This window comes from Caenorhabditis elegans, chromosome V (assembly GCF_000002985.6).
Source record: "Caenorhabditis elegans chromosome V".
In the NCBI taxonomy this organism is placed as follows: Eukaryota; Metazoa; Nematoda; class Chromadorea; order Rhabditida; family Rhabditidae; genus Caenorhabditis; species Caenorhabditis elegans.
In genome coordinates, this window is record NC_003283.11 from 5,592,526 (window position 1) to 5,604,711 (window position 12,186).

Below are 12,186 nucleotides of genomic sequence, written 5' to 3' on the forward strand. Positions count from 1 at the left end.
TATGCCTGCGTCTCTTCAGCGAACCTGATCTTTCATTAAACACATTTCTTGTTGCCATTTCATGAAAATTTCACAACGTTTCTTCCTTTTCCATTGATTTCTTAACTTTCTTCAATTATTTTTATCTTCCAAATCATTATTTATGCTCCTGTTTCTTTATTTAATTAATTTTCAGGGCGAAATGTTTAGTCAAAACCCGTACGAGTCACACGTCGACGTCGCCGTATCTGCAGCTTCAGTGAGTTTTACTTTTTACATTTAGAATTTTTAAAAATTCGTTATTCAATTGCAGGCTAATCTCCGGAATATGACAAACGAACAATTAATTTCGTTGCTAGACGATGATGCCCTTTTAGAATCGATTATTGTCAATCTCCCGCAGGTTTGTAAAAAATATTCAGCAGGTGATTTATTTTAACTGGATAACTTTTCAGGTCCGCTCAATGCCGACTGATAAGGAATCAGCTCTTGCCGCAAATAAATCATTAGCAGAATGGAATTTAGCTCAAAAGCCGAGAATCGATGCTGCCAAAACGCAAACGGTTGATCTCTACGACCAAGTAAAAAAGCTCCAAGGAGAAGTTGCCGTGCTGAAAAGTCAATTGGACTCTGTTTCCTCATCAAAATCACTTGATACAACATCGAGCTTGATGCAAGTCGCCGCACAAGAAGCTGATGATGATGCAGAAGCCCTATTCACACAATTTGAAAATGGAGAAATATCCGTGGAAATTTTCCTGAAGCAATTCAAAGATAAGAAGACAATTGCTCATCTACGAAAAATCAAGTCTGACCGTCTCGCAGCACTTCTTCGTGAACAAACGTATTCTTCATATGCTCAACCAACTGTACCTCCTCCAATGCCACACGCTCAGCCTGGATACCCAACAGGAAATCACATGCCTGGAATAGGAAATATTCAATTCGGATCTGGCTATTCAGGATATCCAAATATTTCTCAACCTTCTGCTGGTCGTCATCCATTTTTCTGAATTCTTTCGCTCGCTTTTATAGATTCTTTAATTCTTTTCCGACAAACTGGTCATCGCTTGTAAATATTTGAAAAAATAAATTAATCATCTTGAATAATTCATAAAATTTTCACAAGTTCAGGTTGAATCCGTTTTTATTTGAACTATTTTTTCAACATCCTCTATAAAAATATTTTTGAATTTTCAAGCAGAATGTCATCCCGAGCGGTCTCCTTATTATCTCGCGTGATCTCACAGAATCGAGGACTCGCATCGCTACGAGAAACTGTTGGAGAGCGTGACGCCAGTTTGCTCTACGAGCCGAAATTTCAAGATAGTAGAGAGTTTCCAGAGTACGTTCGCCAAGTTCTCAAAAATTTGTTAAATTTAAAAAAAAATTCAGGTACAACACAATTAACGTCCGAATTCAAGGACACGACTTTGGATCGCTAGAAAAATATCAAGCATACATTCATAAAACTGCGAAACGATTCGGATTTACCGTGGTGGATAGTTATGCTGTCGCTGCTCAAACACAAAAAGCAATCACCTATAAGCCGTACTCGACGGTTTCCGAATCTGAAATTGATATGTCCACATACGATCGCGTCGTCCGTCTCAGTGATGTTGCCGCTCCCCGATTCTCACTTTTCAGTCAAATTATTCGAGCACATATTCCCATTGGAGTTACTGTAGGTTTTAAAAAAATGTAGATTTCGTAAAATTAGCCAATTTTCGATGTCGTAATAACATGAAATATGATGAAATTTATTTCAATCAAAATATATTCTTCAGATGACGGTGAAAGAACACGAGAAAGTTGATGAAGACTCCCGATATATTCCTGATTTGTTATTGAAGCAGAAGCAAGAAGAACTCAAAGCATTGGATGATCCGAATGTACGCCGCAATCTCGGATGGGAGTAAAATTTAATTTTTTATTTAGTCTATAACTTCCTATAGTCATTTAGTTTTCACTGTTGCTGTTGATAAATTCTTTTTGAAATTTTCTTGAATATTAATATTCTCTGTTCAATGGACTTTTTTGCCTTTACAATGCCTTTTTCTCGATTTTCGCCTTCATTTTAACGCTTATTTTCAAATTGTTATCATATCAGAATTCTCGGAATATCATCAAGAATAACCAGGATGGCGTTGTACGAACTCGTCGACATCGGAGCCAATCTGGGTCATCCTTCATATCAAAAGGATTTGAATGATGTGCTCGATCGTGCCAAGCAAGCCGGGTTGTCGAAAATTATGGTTACTGGAACCAGCGAAAAAATTAGTCATGAATGTGCAGATCTCGTTGAAAAGTATCCGGGATTTTTGTATTTTACTGCAGGTATGTTACCGAAACTTTCAATCACGCCCTCGTTATCAATTTAATAACTTAAAATTCCTAGGCGTTCATCCGCACGATGCCAAGGATTGGAATGATGGAACATTGGAAGCTCTCAAAAAATTACAAGAAAACCCGAGTTGCGTGGCTGTTGGCGAATGTGGTCTCGATTTTAATCGCAACTTTTCTCCACAAGATGTGCAAAAAGAAGTGTTCGCAAAGCAAGTAGATATGGCTGTAAAGCTTCAGAAACCATTGTTCATTCACGAAAGAGAAGCTCATGAAGATATGGTTAAAATATTAACAGCTGCCGGACCTTCGTAATATTTTTTTCTTAATTTTTCAGCTTGTTCTATAATTTTTATTTCCAGCCTTCCACCCGCAGTCATTCATTGCTTCACTGGGACCGTAGTGGAGGCGAAGAAATATTTGGAAATGGGGTTCTACATCGGATTGACAGGGTTCCTCTGGAAAGATAGATCAGATAATGGAGTGCAGGCAGGGCTTCGATCTGGAGAAATTCCGATTGGTATTTTTTAAAAATGAATTATTTCTTAAAATTATTAATTTATTTCAGAAAAGCTGGTTCTTGAAACTGATGCACCTTATATGTACCCGAAAATCAACGATAAAAAGATTCCAAAAGAAATCAAAAGCCTAATTACCCCGGAAACCGAAGCGCTTCACAATTTCTCTTCGTTCAATCGGAATGAGCCGTGTTCTCTAGCAGCCGTCTGTGAGCTTGTCGCTGCTTTTGCCGGTCGAGATCCGAAGGAAGTTGCGAAGATTACGACGGAAAATGCGAAGAAAGTTTACAAACTAGAATGATTTTTTATTGGAAATTTTAAAATATTTATTTTCTGCGTGGAACCCGTTGTTATGATGTATTGTTTGCTATTGTAAATTGTTAAGCCAACCATTTCATGCAACGAGTATCATTATGCACGTCTCGACATGGAAGTGAGCAATATCTGAAAGAAACTGTATAATGTATATCACAGATTAAAAAAAAAACTTACTTGGCACCACATCGCGTACAACAGTACTTGGAAATAATGCCGCAAACTGCACAGAACTTTCTTGCAGGTTTTTCAGAAGGAGGTGCTGAGCTTAGTTGATAAGCATTCACTCGTCGATAATCCGGCTCTGCTGAGTCTAAAATTGCCTTGCTCTGCTCGATTACATGTGCATTGAACGATTTTTTGAATCGTTGCTTATTAAACTCCGGACGGGCGAGTTTTCGTCGACGCGCTTTTTCACCATGAACAATTCCTGACTTATCTGAAAAAATTTAAATAATGTTTACATTGATCTTCAATTAGGGAAACCCCACCTTCTTTCACTTTTTTAGCTTTTTTCGCAGACGGACCACCGATCATTTCATCGTCGAACTTTGGGGCGTTTTTATTCCAGACAAGATTTGCATGTGGATCATCCTAAAATGTTGAAATAAAATTCGATAGTTTATTGGTACCAACTCACATGAGAATTATCTTGCTCTAGGCCATCCAGCTGTCGATTCCTTCTGTTTCTTCGCGCATTTTCATCAAGAGTCCGATTTCCTTCGAGATTTGATATTCTGGAGGAAGCACGAAGTTGATTGGCTGTTGCAGCAGGTTTTCGTGAAGGAGCAAACATTTTTGAGATTAAAATTGTAGATAAAAATAAAAATATTAATTTAGAAAAAGCACATTTAATGTCAGAAAAATGTCTGCCGCCAACTTCGATGGAGCGCGGTTGCATGCCGTTTGCCTCATTTCGGCGGCAATTCAAATATGAATTTTTGAATAATTTTGAGGACAACCGATTTTTACCTTGAAATAGTTTACTTTGTGCAATTTTCATTTACGATTGAGCAATATAAAACTTCAGAATTGACATGCACAGCTTGAGAGTCTGAAAGAAATGTGTGTGCAGACAAAAATTGCCACACGGTAATGCACATTCGCAATCTAAAGCTAACTAAAAAACATGAGTCGTCTGGAGATCTACTTGACTGACGACGATTTTATGAAAGTTGTAGGAATTGGAAGAAGCGAATTCTATGCTCAAGAAGCTTGGAAACGAAGTGATGCACGGAAAACAGTTTGGCTATTCAGAAAGCGGCCTTCAACATAAAATTTACATAGTAATAATCGTCTTTATTCCGACGAGAATACAATTTTTTGAAATAAAACTATAGTACAGAAGAACACTTATGAATAATAATGTTTGACATGGAATTATAAGCTTAAGACGAACGGGAAGGGGGAGTGTTTTACACGTTAATAATGTACATTTATATTATTTACATCATTTCTTTGTCGAAACTTCCGACATCGGATTCCAACTGCGGCTCCCTATCCGAATCCTCGAAGTCGGCGGATACGTCGTGGTCACTTCCTCGGCTCACAAAATCTGTGTCGATTTCCGGGCCATTCGGATGTTTGCTGCAGATCTCGTCGATGTTCTTGCGCTCGAAGTCGAAGTTGTCGAGCGCGAGTCCATGTTCTGGCCCATTCTGACTAGCAAGAGCTTGCTGAATGGCATTTTCCACACGATCAAATCCCAGAATGGAACTCCTTGTCTTGATCTCCGTTGAAGACCATGGTCGAGCTGCTTAGCTCAAAAGACTTTTCTTCTGACAAATGAACGGGATCCTAGGGAAGTCTTTGAGGGGGTCCGTAGATTTGGGGTTCTCATGCTAAAATTCCTACAGAAGAGTGTTAGTTATGATCTCTCCAAAAAATTTAGCTGCCCCGGTCAAGTTTCAGCAAAGTTATGACGTTTTGAAATTTCAGTTAAAAACACCATTGAAATCCACTGTCTTACCATGCAATCCACGCAAATCTCAGCTTGCGTGACCACCGAAAATGTGACACCCACCACATTGAGTTGAAAAATGTCCTCGGTGGCCGAGTTGGGAGTGCGCGCGTCTGATAAGATTTAAGCTTTGGTTCGATTCCTTCTATTTTTGAAATATTTTTGTAAGTTGAATAAAGTTGTAAAACAACTCATTCAAACATTTTTGCTCATTTTTAAAGCGATTTTATTCTTATTCGGGAACCTAGAATCATTGTCCGCACTTTTTGGAAATTTTTATTTTTTTCATTTTTGCTCAAAATTTCTTGATCAACTCCAAGCAAAAAAATCAAAAAATTTCATTTTTCTAAACAATTATGAAATTGCTATGTTGTTGTTCAGAAATGTATGAAACGTACATTACACAAGTTTTAACTCTCTATTCGCAAGTAAACCGTCGAAATGATCTACATCTCACGAACTTTGTGCAAAATATTTAACCAACTTTGAAGTTGCATAACTTCGTTGAGATAAATTATTTTGAAAAATGATCAACTAACAAAATGTTTTTTGAATAACAGTGAACAAAGCTTTAGTTATAAACTTTTTGATACCTTCAGCCACCAAAAAGTTGTGACCTAATAAGAATAAAATCGCTTTAAAAATGAGCAAAAATGTTTGAATGAGTTGTTTTACAACTTTATTCAACTTACAAAAATATTTCAAAAATAGAAGGAATCGAACCAAAGCTTAAATCTTATCAGACGCGCGCACTCCCAACTCGGCCACCGAGGACATTTTTCAACTCAATGTGGTGGGTGTCACATTTTCGGTGGTCACGCAAGCTGAGATTTGCGTGGATTGCATGGTAAGACAGTGGATTTCAATGGTGTTTTTAACTGAAATTTCAAAACGTCATAACTTTGCTGAAACTTGACCGGGGCAGCTAAATTTTTTGGAGAGATCATAACTAACACTCTTCTGTAGGAATTTTAGCATGAGAACTCCAAATCTACGGACCCCCTCAAAGACTTCCCTTGTAAGGGGATTCTAAGTTGATTCTTCGGGCTTTCCGTGGTCGTGCTCAACACATCGTCCGAGTCGAAATAGGTAAGATTGTAGAAATCTCGTTTGGTTTCGTCACTGCCGTCCTCCAGAATGATGTGAACGGCTGTAAAACAACAAAATGATTAATTTGTTTACAGAAATAATCTCACCTGGAGCTGACGATTTTCCAGTTCAAATCGGACCGTTTTCAACACACGAGGAGGGAATTTGAATCCTTTCGGTGGATGTGGAGTCCGTTTGTGATTCTGAGGAAGCTCATCTTGTGCTGGAGTGTTCGATGCTTCCAATACGGAATCTCGTCGTTTTTCATCGACGACACAGATTGGCGAATCGTGAAAACCATTGTGCAGCTCCAAAGTAGAAATCAACCTGAATATGAGATTATTTCAACGTTGGGAGAAAAAAGACAAAAAGTATTTGTTAATGAAATATACAAGTGAATTATTGATAAGAATTTCGATACTTTAAACAAAAATTCATTCAGAAAAAAAAAACAAAACAAAAAATGGGCAAATAACAATTATGAACGAAAAACAACAGAAAAATGGAACAAAGGGAGAAAATGAACAGAAAAAAAAAATTTTTTAATTAGTTTAAAATGAAAAAGAGCAGGCCTTGAAGAATTTCGCGGACGTCGCTGAAGAGAAGAACCTGTAAAAAATGTTTTATTAAATTTTTTTTCACACGGTTTTCAAAAACCTTCTCTGCCAATCCCGGCTGATCGATTTTTTCTTGGACCTTCTGCTGGATCACTCGAAGCTCGGAAGAATCCAATCCAAGAAGAAGATACTCGAACTTGAGAAGGAAATCCTTGACCTTCATAGCAGAGGCATTTGAAGCGGCTGCTTTGATTTTCCGACTGACTGCGATGAGGAATGCCTCGAAAACTCCACGAAGCTCGGGAAATAGGATAATCTGAAAATCGAAATTTAAAAATTATTTTTTTCAGGAGAACTGTAAACCTTATCAACATTAGTTCCAATTGATCCTTTGATTTTTTGCTTGAGCTTCTCGAGTTCCTTACTTTTGAGACCGCAAATGAACTGGGTCAGTTGTTTCAGGAATTCAGACATATTGATGGGTTCAGCTGAAGTGGCTCCATTATTCGCGGAAAGACTGATTTGTTGACGATCAAAGAGTGGAACACCAGTTTTTTGTTCTTCTTGCACATGATCGCTATTCGAATTATGTGGTGCAAATCCTTCGAAAATTGGTTCAGGCTTCGACTGTCTCTTCATCGCTCCGATGTATTGCACCTCATCGTCGTCACTGTCCAATTGAAGAGATTTTACATAAGTAGTTGGCTGATTGTTCTCTTCCATCATCACTTCTTTATATTCTTGCGAATGATCGATGAGCAAATTATAGGTTGAATCTCTATTGAGGAGTTCTTCAAAATCGAAATCAGCTGGCTCAGGCTTCGGATATCCGTCCACAGTTTCAATAATCTCCAGATCATCGTCGTCGTCACTCGAGCTCCTGAAAATAATCAAATAAAATACTGCGTAATATGAAATTGACAGGATATACATTTCAGTTCTCGCTCTTTTCGGAGATCTAGGAAGAGAAGTCGCCGAATCTACGCCATCTTCGTCGCTCTCGGCTTGGTTCGTCGTCTGATTTGCATTCATGACCATGTGCACGTGTCGACCAGCCTTTCGGTGATATGCAGATGTTCTTTTCATTCTTGCCGAATGACTGTGGTCCGCCTCCAACTTCAGCTTTCCATCACGTGATGCATACTCGCAAATTCGTTTGCCATCATCGAGCACGACAATTCCCTCCGTTTGAACTCTGTAAATCACTATTCGTTAACTCAAAAACCTTTAAAAAATTTTTTACTGTGTCAGAAAGTCGTCCGAAACTTCTCCAGCAAGCCCAAGCATCACTCGGACACGGCTTTCAATACTGTAATTGTCCAGTTGATCCATGTTCGGCGCAAGCTTTTTATGGAATCTAAATCTAAATTTATTAAAGAGAACCAGGTATAATATTCTCACTTTCGATAATAGGCTCCATCCGAGCATCTGGCATTATCTTTTTTACCGAACTCCATGAAAACGTTTGTTGCCACCAGTGGCTCATTGGCTTCTTTCGTCTTTTCAACAAGAAACGTCATCAATCTTACGTCATCGGCGGAGAGCATGATCTTCGTTGACCTCTTTCGTGCTGCCTTAGAAGATTTACTGTGGATTCTTTCCAACGTGAGTTTTCCGTCGTGTGACTTATAATTGCAGATTCGCATTTTCTCGTCAATCTTAACAGTGCCAGTCGATTTGATCCTGCAACAAACTAAATTCATAAATCTGAAGGTAACATCTCTCCTCACAATGTCATGAACTTGTCCGACACTTTTGCCGACAAGGCAAACGTCACTTGAATGCGTGACACGACACTGTATTCGTTCATTTGATCCATCCTTGGTAGCAGCTTGCTTTGAAATCTGAATGAATAATTTTAAAGATAAGCCAAGAGCGCATTTCTCACCTCCTGTGGTAGGCATCTGCACCAAGCACGGAACCGTTGCATTCAGCGAATTTCCTGAATATAGTCTTCACCGCCAGCGGCTCAACGTCGACATCCTTCGTCTCATCGATTAAAAAATTCATCAATGCTTTTAAATCTGCCTCTTTTAAGACCATTGTGCAGATCCGAAGTCGAAATGGACCTGAAAATGAGAATCTTTAGATATTGGAAGAAATTAGACAAGAAGTATTCGCGAACGGAACATATACGTGGAATATTAATCATGATTTCGATACTTTTACCGAAATATTCTTTCATGAATTGAAAATAATAATTATTAAATTAAAAAATCATTTATCAGTAACTGTTTAAGTTAAGCTTAAAGTATATTCAGGAAAATCAACGCAAAAAGATAACTTGAAAAAAATTTTTTTTAGGAACACGAGATTTGCACGTTCGGAAATGACGACCTAACACTTGGTTTTCGGCATTTTTCGAGTAAATAAATTAAAAAACCGGAAGATCTTAATTTTTTTGGAAAACAGAAACATCGAGATTTTATTAAAAAAGCGCTTTAGAAGCCCGAAATCCTAAAAAATTTAGGCCACAAAATATAAAATTATTCAAAATTCGAAAGTCGATTTGCGCGTAAGGAACGGTGCATGGTCCGTAATGCACACCATGGCGTAATATTGCACCATTCGAGCGAAAAACAGTTTTCGCGAAATATTTCGGAAATTAATTTGGTTCCGTGGAGGCTCAGAATTTTTTTAGCTTTTCGAAAATTAAAAGACAATATTTTTTGCGACGAAAGAACAAGTAGTGAAAAAGGCAGGCGAGAGTGGAGAAAATAATTCAGCGAGTGAAAACACAAATTTTCCGAAGAAAAACGCCAAAGAATAAAAAATGCAACATAAAAGCATGTGGAGTCAGAATGTCTTATTTCGATTTGATCTTCAAAAATGCGGGAGGTGAGACCATACCTGTGCGGCATTCGGAATTTTTCGGCATAACGGCATATGCCGCCAAAAATTTTTTTCGGCATATCGGCATATGCCGTGAATTTCAAAATCGGCATTTCGGCATATGCCGTGCTCTAAAAACCGGCATTCGGCATCCGGCATTTCGGCATTTTTAACTATTGTTTTCCAGTAACAAAAAATGAACATGATTTCAATGTTTTCAATCAAACTTTTATGTTCTTCATATCATTACCAATATATTAAAAATAGTATTCGTCTGATTTTGGTCTGTGACGTAACACTACACTCAAAATAAGAAAACTGCGTGGCGTGTACTGCAGAAAACCTAATATTTAGGCCCCGCCTTTTTCTCGTCCACTCACGGAGAAAAAGGCAAAAATTCGGGTACCAACCAATATCAGGTCGCCGACATCTCACGGGTTCCGCGCGCCGCTATGTTTAACTCGCAGCGGGCGGAGACAGCTTGCCGCGCCCACAACGAGTTAAACATAGCGGCGCGCGGAACCCGCAGGATGTCGGCGGCCTGATATTGGTTGGTCCCCGAATTTTTGCCTTTTCATCGTGAGTGGACGAGAAAAAGGCGGGGCCTAAATATTAGGTTTTCTGCAGTACACGCCACGCAGTTTTCTTATTTTGGGTGTACAGGTATGCACAATTTTCGGCTTTTGACAAGATATTGAGTTGGGGTTACTGGTTAGATGTTTTTAGGTTTCTATAGGAGTACTTCAATGCGCCCAACTGCTATTAAACCCCCTCCACTTGAGCTGTATAGGGCATCTGCGAACTTTTTTGGGAAACTAGTATTGGCATCGGATGCAGCATACCAAAAAACATCTGTATCTACAATTTTATACCAACATCTCAAAAATTGAAAGCAAACGAGCACAAAGTTGGATATCGGCCTTCCAAATGCTATGGGACACCCTGAGATTTTCGATAATTTCACACAAAATTTTCATTTTTTCGCAAAGCATTAAATTTTCCAGTTTCAAAATCACATTTAATGGAGTATTTTGGTTATGTACTTTTTGTTTTTCATCTCATGAAAATATCTGAAAACATGCAAAAATCCGATTTTTTACATTTTATGGCTTTTTACCCTAATCTTTCAAGTATACACGCCTTGAAAACATATTGGTGCAATTTCAGACAATTTTCGATTAATTTTAAAGTGAAAATTGTTGCAGAAATTTTCAAAATGCTCGAGCAAAAAGTTTCAAAAAAATCATTAGAAAAACTACCTACCTCAGCAAGAACTTTAAGTTTCATCGGATACAAAAAAATTATGAAAATATGGTTTTTGACAAAAACAACCAAAGCCAAACATGCAAAAAAAAAACGGCATAATGCCGTCATAATGTCGGCATTATGCCGTTATGCCGGTCATTTTTTTTTTCGGCATAACGGCATTTTCGGCATATGCCGTGAATTTCAAAACCGGCATAACGGCATATGCCGCGCTCCAAAAACCGGCATTATGCCGGCATATGCCGCGCTCCAAAAACCGGCATTATGCCGGCATCGGCATATGCCGAATGCCGAATGCCGCACAGGTATGGGTGAGACGCAGACATCTCATTTGATTTCGCATGGTTAAGGGTGTGCTGACGTCACAACTATTCTGGAAATATATTCCCGCATTTTTTGTAGATCAAACTGTAATGAGAGAGCCTGGCACAAAATTCTTTTAAAAAAATAATTTGTTTGATTAAAATAAATACTAATCCATTTGTAGGAGACCTTTCCCGAATTTAAAGCAGCATGTAGCTTTACATCCACCGTCGAGATCTATTTCGTACTCCTTTTTGTGTCAGAGCGGCTTTTTCTGAAAATTAATTTAATTTTAGATTTTTTTTCTCAGCTTCCCAGTACTTACTGCTTAACATGCAATCATTGAAACACTACATAAGTGACCATTCTCCAGCTTTCAAAATTCACCAAAGTGCGGACAAAAAACTGTAGAGCTCTTCCGCTCTGCAGGAGCAACTTACGAGCAACTTAGGTAAGAATCAACTTCGAAATGATTTGGAGTAAACCTCGAATTTCACATCAATCAAATGTGATTTTTCACCAGTACTTTCGTGTGCACAAAATTTAGGTACCTTCACATTCTCGGCACCCGTGGGCTCCCAGAGCAAAATCATCAAACCCCGTTTTGATGGCAATATTCGGCCACATGTAAGGGATACACAAAAACCGAAAAGTTTGAGCCACTAAAAAAAACAAACAGACTTATAAAAGCCCGAAAACGAAGGGCCTTAAGGCCTAAATTCTTTTTGGACCGCGACATTTGTAGTCAGCTTCTCAATCTATTCCCTTCGGAACAATATCAATCCTAATAAAAAATTTTCTTGCATGAAACAAATTCGACAAATAGTCATAAACTGGACTTTTTCATTTTTCATCTTCTCCCATCATCCATATTATTTTTCTTTGTAGTTCTTCGGTTAAACGTCTCACAGAAATCCGAGACTCTTCCACTTTCGAAAAGCTTTAAATCCGACCAGTGAAAAGAAAAAAGCGAATAACAAAAAAAGAAAAGTTCACGTTTCCCAACGTCAAGTAGTTGAGTCCA

The 12,186-nt window shown here is 38.3% G+C and overlaps 5 protein-coding genes and 3 non-coding genes across 9 annotated transcripts; 4 read left to right on the top strand and 4 right to left on the bottom strand.

Annotated features, from left to right (window-relative positions):
* The first annotated feature begins 174 nt into the window (after positions 1-174).
* vps-37 (VPS37 C-terminal domain-containing protein) lies at positions 175-1,087 on the top strand. Its single transcript, NM_072073.5, has 3 exons — positions 175-238; positions 293-382; positions 435-1,087. The coding sequence occupies exons 1-3, from the start codon at positions 182-184 to the stop codon at positions 990-992; spliced, it is 705 nt and encodes a 234-aa protein (NP_504474.1). The 5' UTR covers positions 175-181; the 3' UTR covers positions 993-1,087.
* A 93-nt stretch (positions 1,088-1,180) lies between these two features.
* mrpl-48 (Small ribosomal subunit protein uS10 domain-containing protein) lies at positions 1,181-1,974 on the top strand. Its single transcript, NM_072074.8, has 3 exons — positions 1,181-1,324; positions 1,375-1,663; positions 1,767-1,974. Exons 1-3 carry the CDS (start codon positions 1,185-1,187, stop codon positions 1,896-1,898), a joined length of 561 nt encoding a protein of 186 aa, NP_504475.1. The 5' UTR covers positions 1,181-1,184; the 3' UTR covers positions 1,899-1,974.
* Positions 1,975-2,089: 115 nt separating this feature from the next.
* Positions 2,090-3,229, top strand: crn-2 (Deoxyribonuclease TATDN1). Its single transcript, NM_072075.9, has 4 exons — positions 2,090-2,316; positions 2,378-2,633; positions 2,685-2,842; positions 2,891-3,229. The coding sequence occupies exons 1-4, from the start codon at positions 2,121-2,123 to the stop codon at positions 3,139-3,141; spliced, it is 861 nt and encodes a 286-aa protein (NP_504476.1). The 5' UTR covers positions 2,090-2,120; the 3' UTR covers positions 3,142-3,229.
* zhit-1 (HIT-type domain-containing protein) lies at positions 3,128-4,026 on the bottom strand (the record flags this gene model as incomplete). Of its 2 annotated transcripts, none has more annotated exons than NM_001129422.3 (4): positions 3,796-4,026; positions 3,647-3,749; positions 3,333-3,594; positions 3,128-3,284 (listed from the first exon to the last, which is right to left on the bottom strand). In NM_001129422.3, exons 1-4 carry the CDS (start codon positions 3,949-3,951, stop codon positions 3,221-3,223), a joined length of 585 nt encoding a protein of 194 aa, NP_001122894.1. In that variant the 5' UTR covers positions 3,952-4,026. The 2 variants fall into 2 exon arrangements, with proteins under 2 accessions (NP_001122894.1, NP_504477.2); NM_072076.8 differs by having other exon boundaries at positions 3,252-3,294.
* Positions 4,027-4,535: 509 nt separating this feature from the next.
* CD4.10 lies at positions 4,536-4,925 on the bottom strand. Its single transcript, NR_000460.1, has one exon. It is a non-coding gene; the product is annotated as an Unclassified non-coding RNA CD4.10 (non-coding RNA).
* A 1,694-nt stretch (positions 4,926-6,619) lies between these two features.
* CD4.8 (SPK domain-containing protein) lies at positions 6,620-8,838 on the bottom strand. Its single transcript, NM_001374911.2, has 8 exons — positions 8,650-8,838; positions 8,492-8,605; positions 8,163-8,444; positions 8,005-8,118; positions 7,693-7,956; positions 7,125-7,641; positions 6,862-7,077; positions 6,620-6,813 (listed from the first exon to the last, which is right to left on the bottom strand). Exons 1-8 carry the CDS (start codon positions 8,802-8,804, stop codon positions 6,751-6,753), a joined length of 1,725 nt encoding a protein of 574 aa, NP_001361955.1. The 5' UTR covers positions 8,805-8,838; the 3' UTR covers positions 6,620-6,750.
* Positions 6,888-6,908, top strand: 21ur-13757. Its single transcript, NR_068765.1, has one exon.
* Positions 8,839-12,020: 3,182 nt separating the features above from the next.
* On the bottom strand, positions 12,021-12,132 carry CD4.15. The gene has a single exon (NR_068766.1). It is a non-coding gene; the product is annotated as an Unclassified non-coding RNA CD4.15 (non-coding RNA).
* Between the last annotated feature and the right edge of the window lie 54 nt (positions 12,133-12,186).

Coding starts and splice junctions, on each gene's coding strand:
- vps-37 (NM_072073.5), top strand. CDS start 182: ATGTTTAGTCAAAACCCGTACGAGTCACACGTCGACGTCGCCGTATCT. Junction 239..292: donor TCGCCGTATCTGCAGCTTCA/GTGAGTTTTACT, acceptor ATTCAATTGCAG/GCTAATCTCCGGAATATGAC. Junction 383..434: donor TTATTGTCAATCTCCCGCAG/GTTTGTAAAAAA, acceptor ATAACTTTTCAG/GTCCGCTCAATGCCGACTGA.
- mrpl-48 (NM_072074.8), top strand. CDS start 1,185: ATGTCATCCCGAGCGGTCTCCTTATTATCTCGCGTGATCTCACAGAAT. Junction 1,325..1,374: donor GATAGTAGAGAGTTTCCAGA/GTACGTTCGCCA, acceptor AAAAAAATTCAG/GTACAACACAATTAACGTCC. Junction 1,664..1,766: donor ATATTCCCATTGGAGTTACT/GTAGGTTTTAAA, acceptor TATATTCTTCAG/ATGACGGTGAAAGAACACGA.
- crn-2 (NM_072075.9), top strand. CDS start 2,121: ATGGCGTTGTACGAACTCGTCGACATCGGAGCCAATCTGGGTCATCCT. Junction 2,634..2,684: donor TTAACAGCTGCCGGACCTTC/GTAATATTTTTT, acceptor TTTTATTTCCAG/CCTTCCACCCGCAGTCATTC. Junction 2,843..2,890: donor ATCTGGAGAAATTCCGATTG/GTATTTTTTAAA, acceptor AATTTATTTCAG/AAAAGCTGGTTCTTGAAACT.
- CD4.8 (NM_001374911.2), bottom strand. CDS start 8,804: ATGGTCTTAAAAGAGGCAGATTTAAAAGCATTGATGAATTTTTTAATC. Junction 8,606..8,649: donor GCAGATGCCTACCACAGGAG/GTGAGAAATGCG, acceptor TTATTCATTCAG/ATTTCAAAGCAAGCTGCTAC. Junction 7,078..7,124: donor TTGGAACTAATGTTGATAAG/GTTTACAGTTCT, acceptor TTCGATTTTCAG/ATTATCCTATTTCCCGAGCT.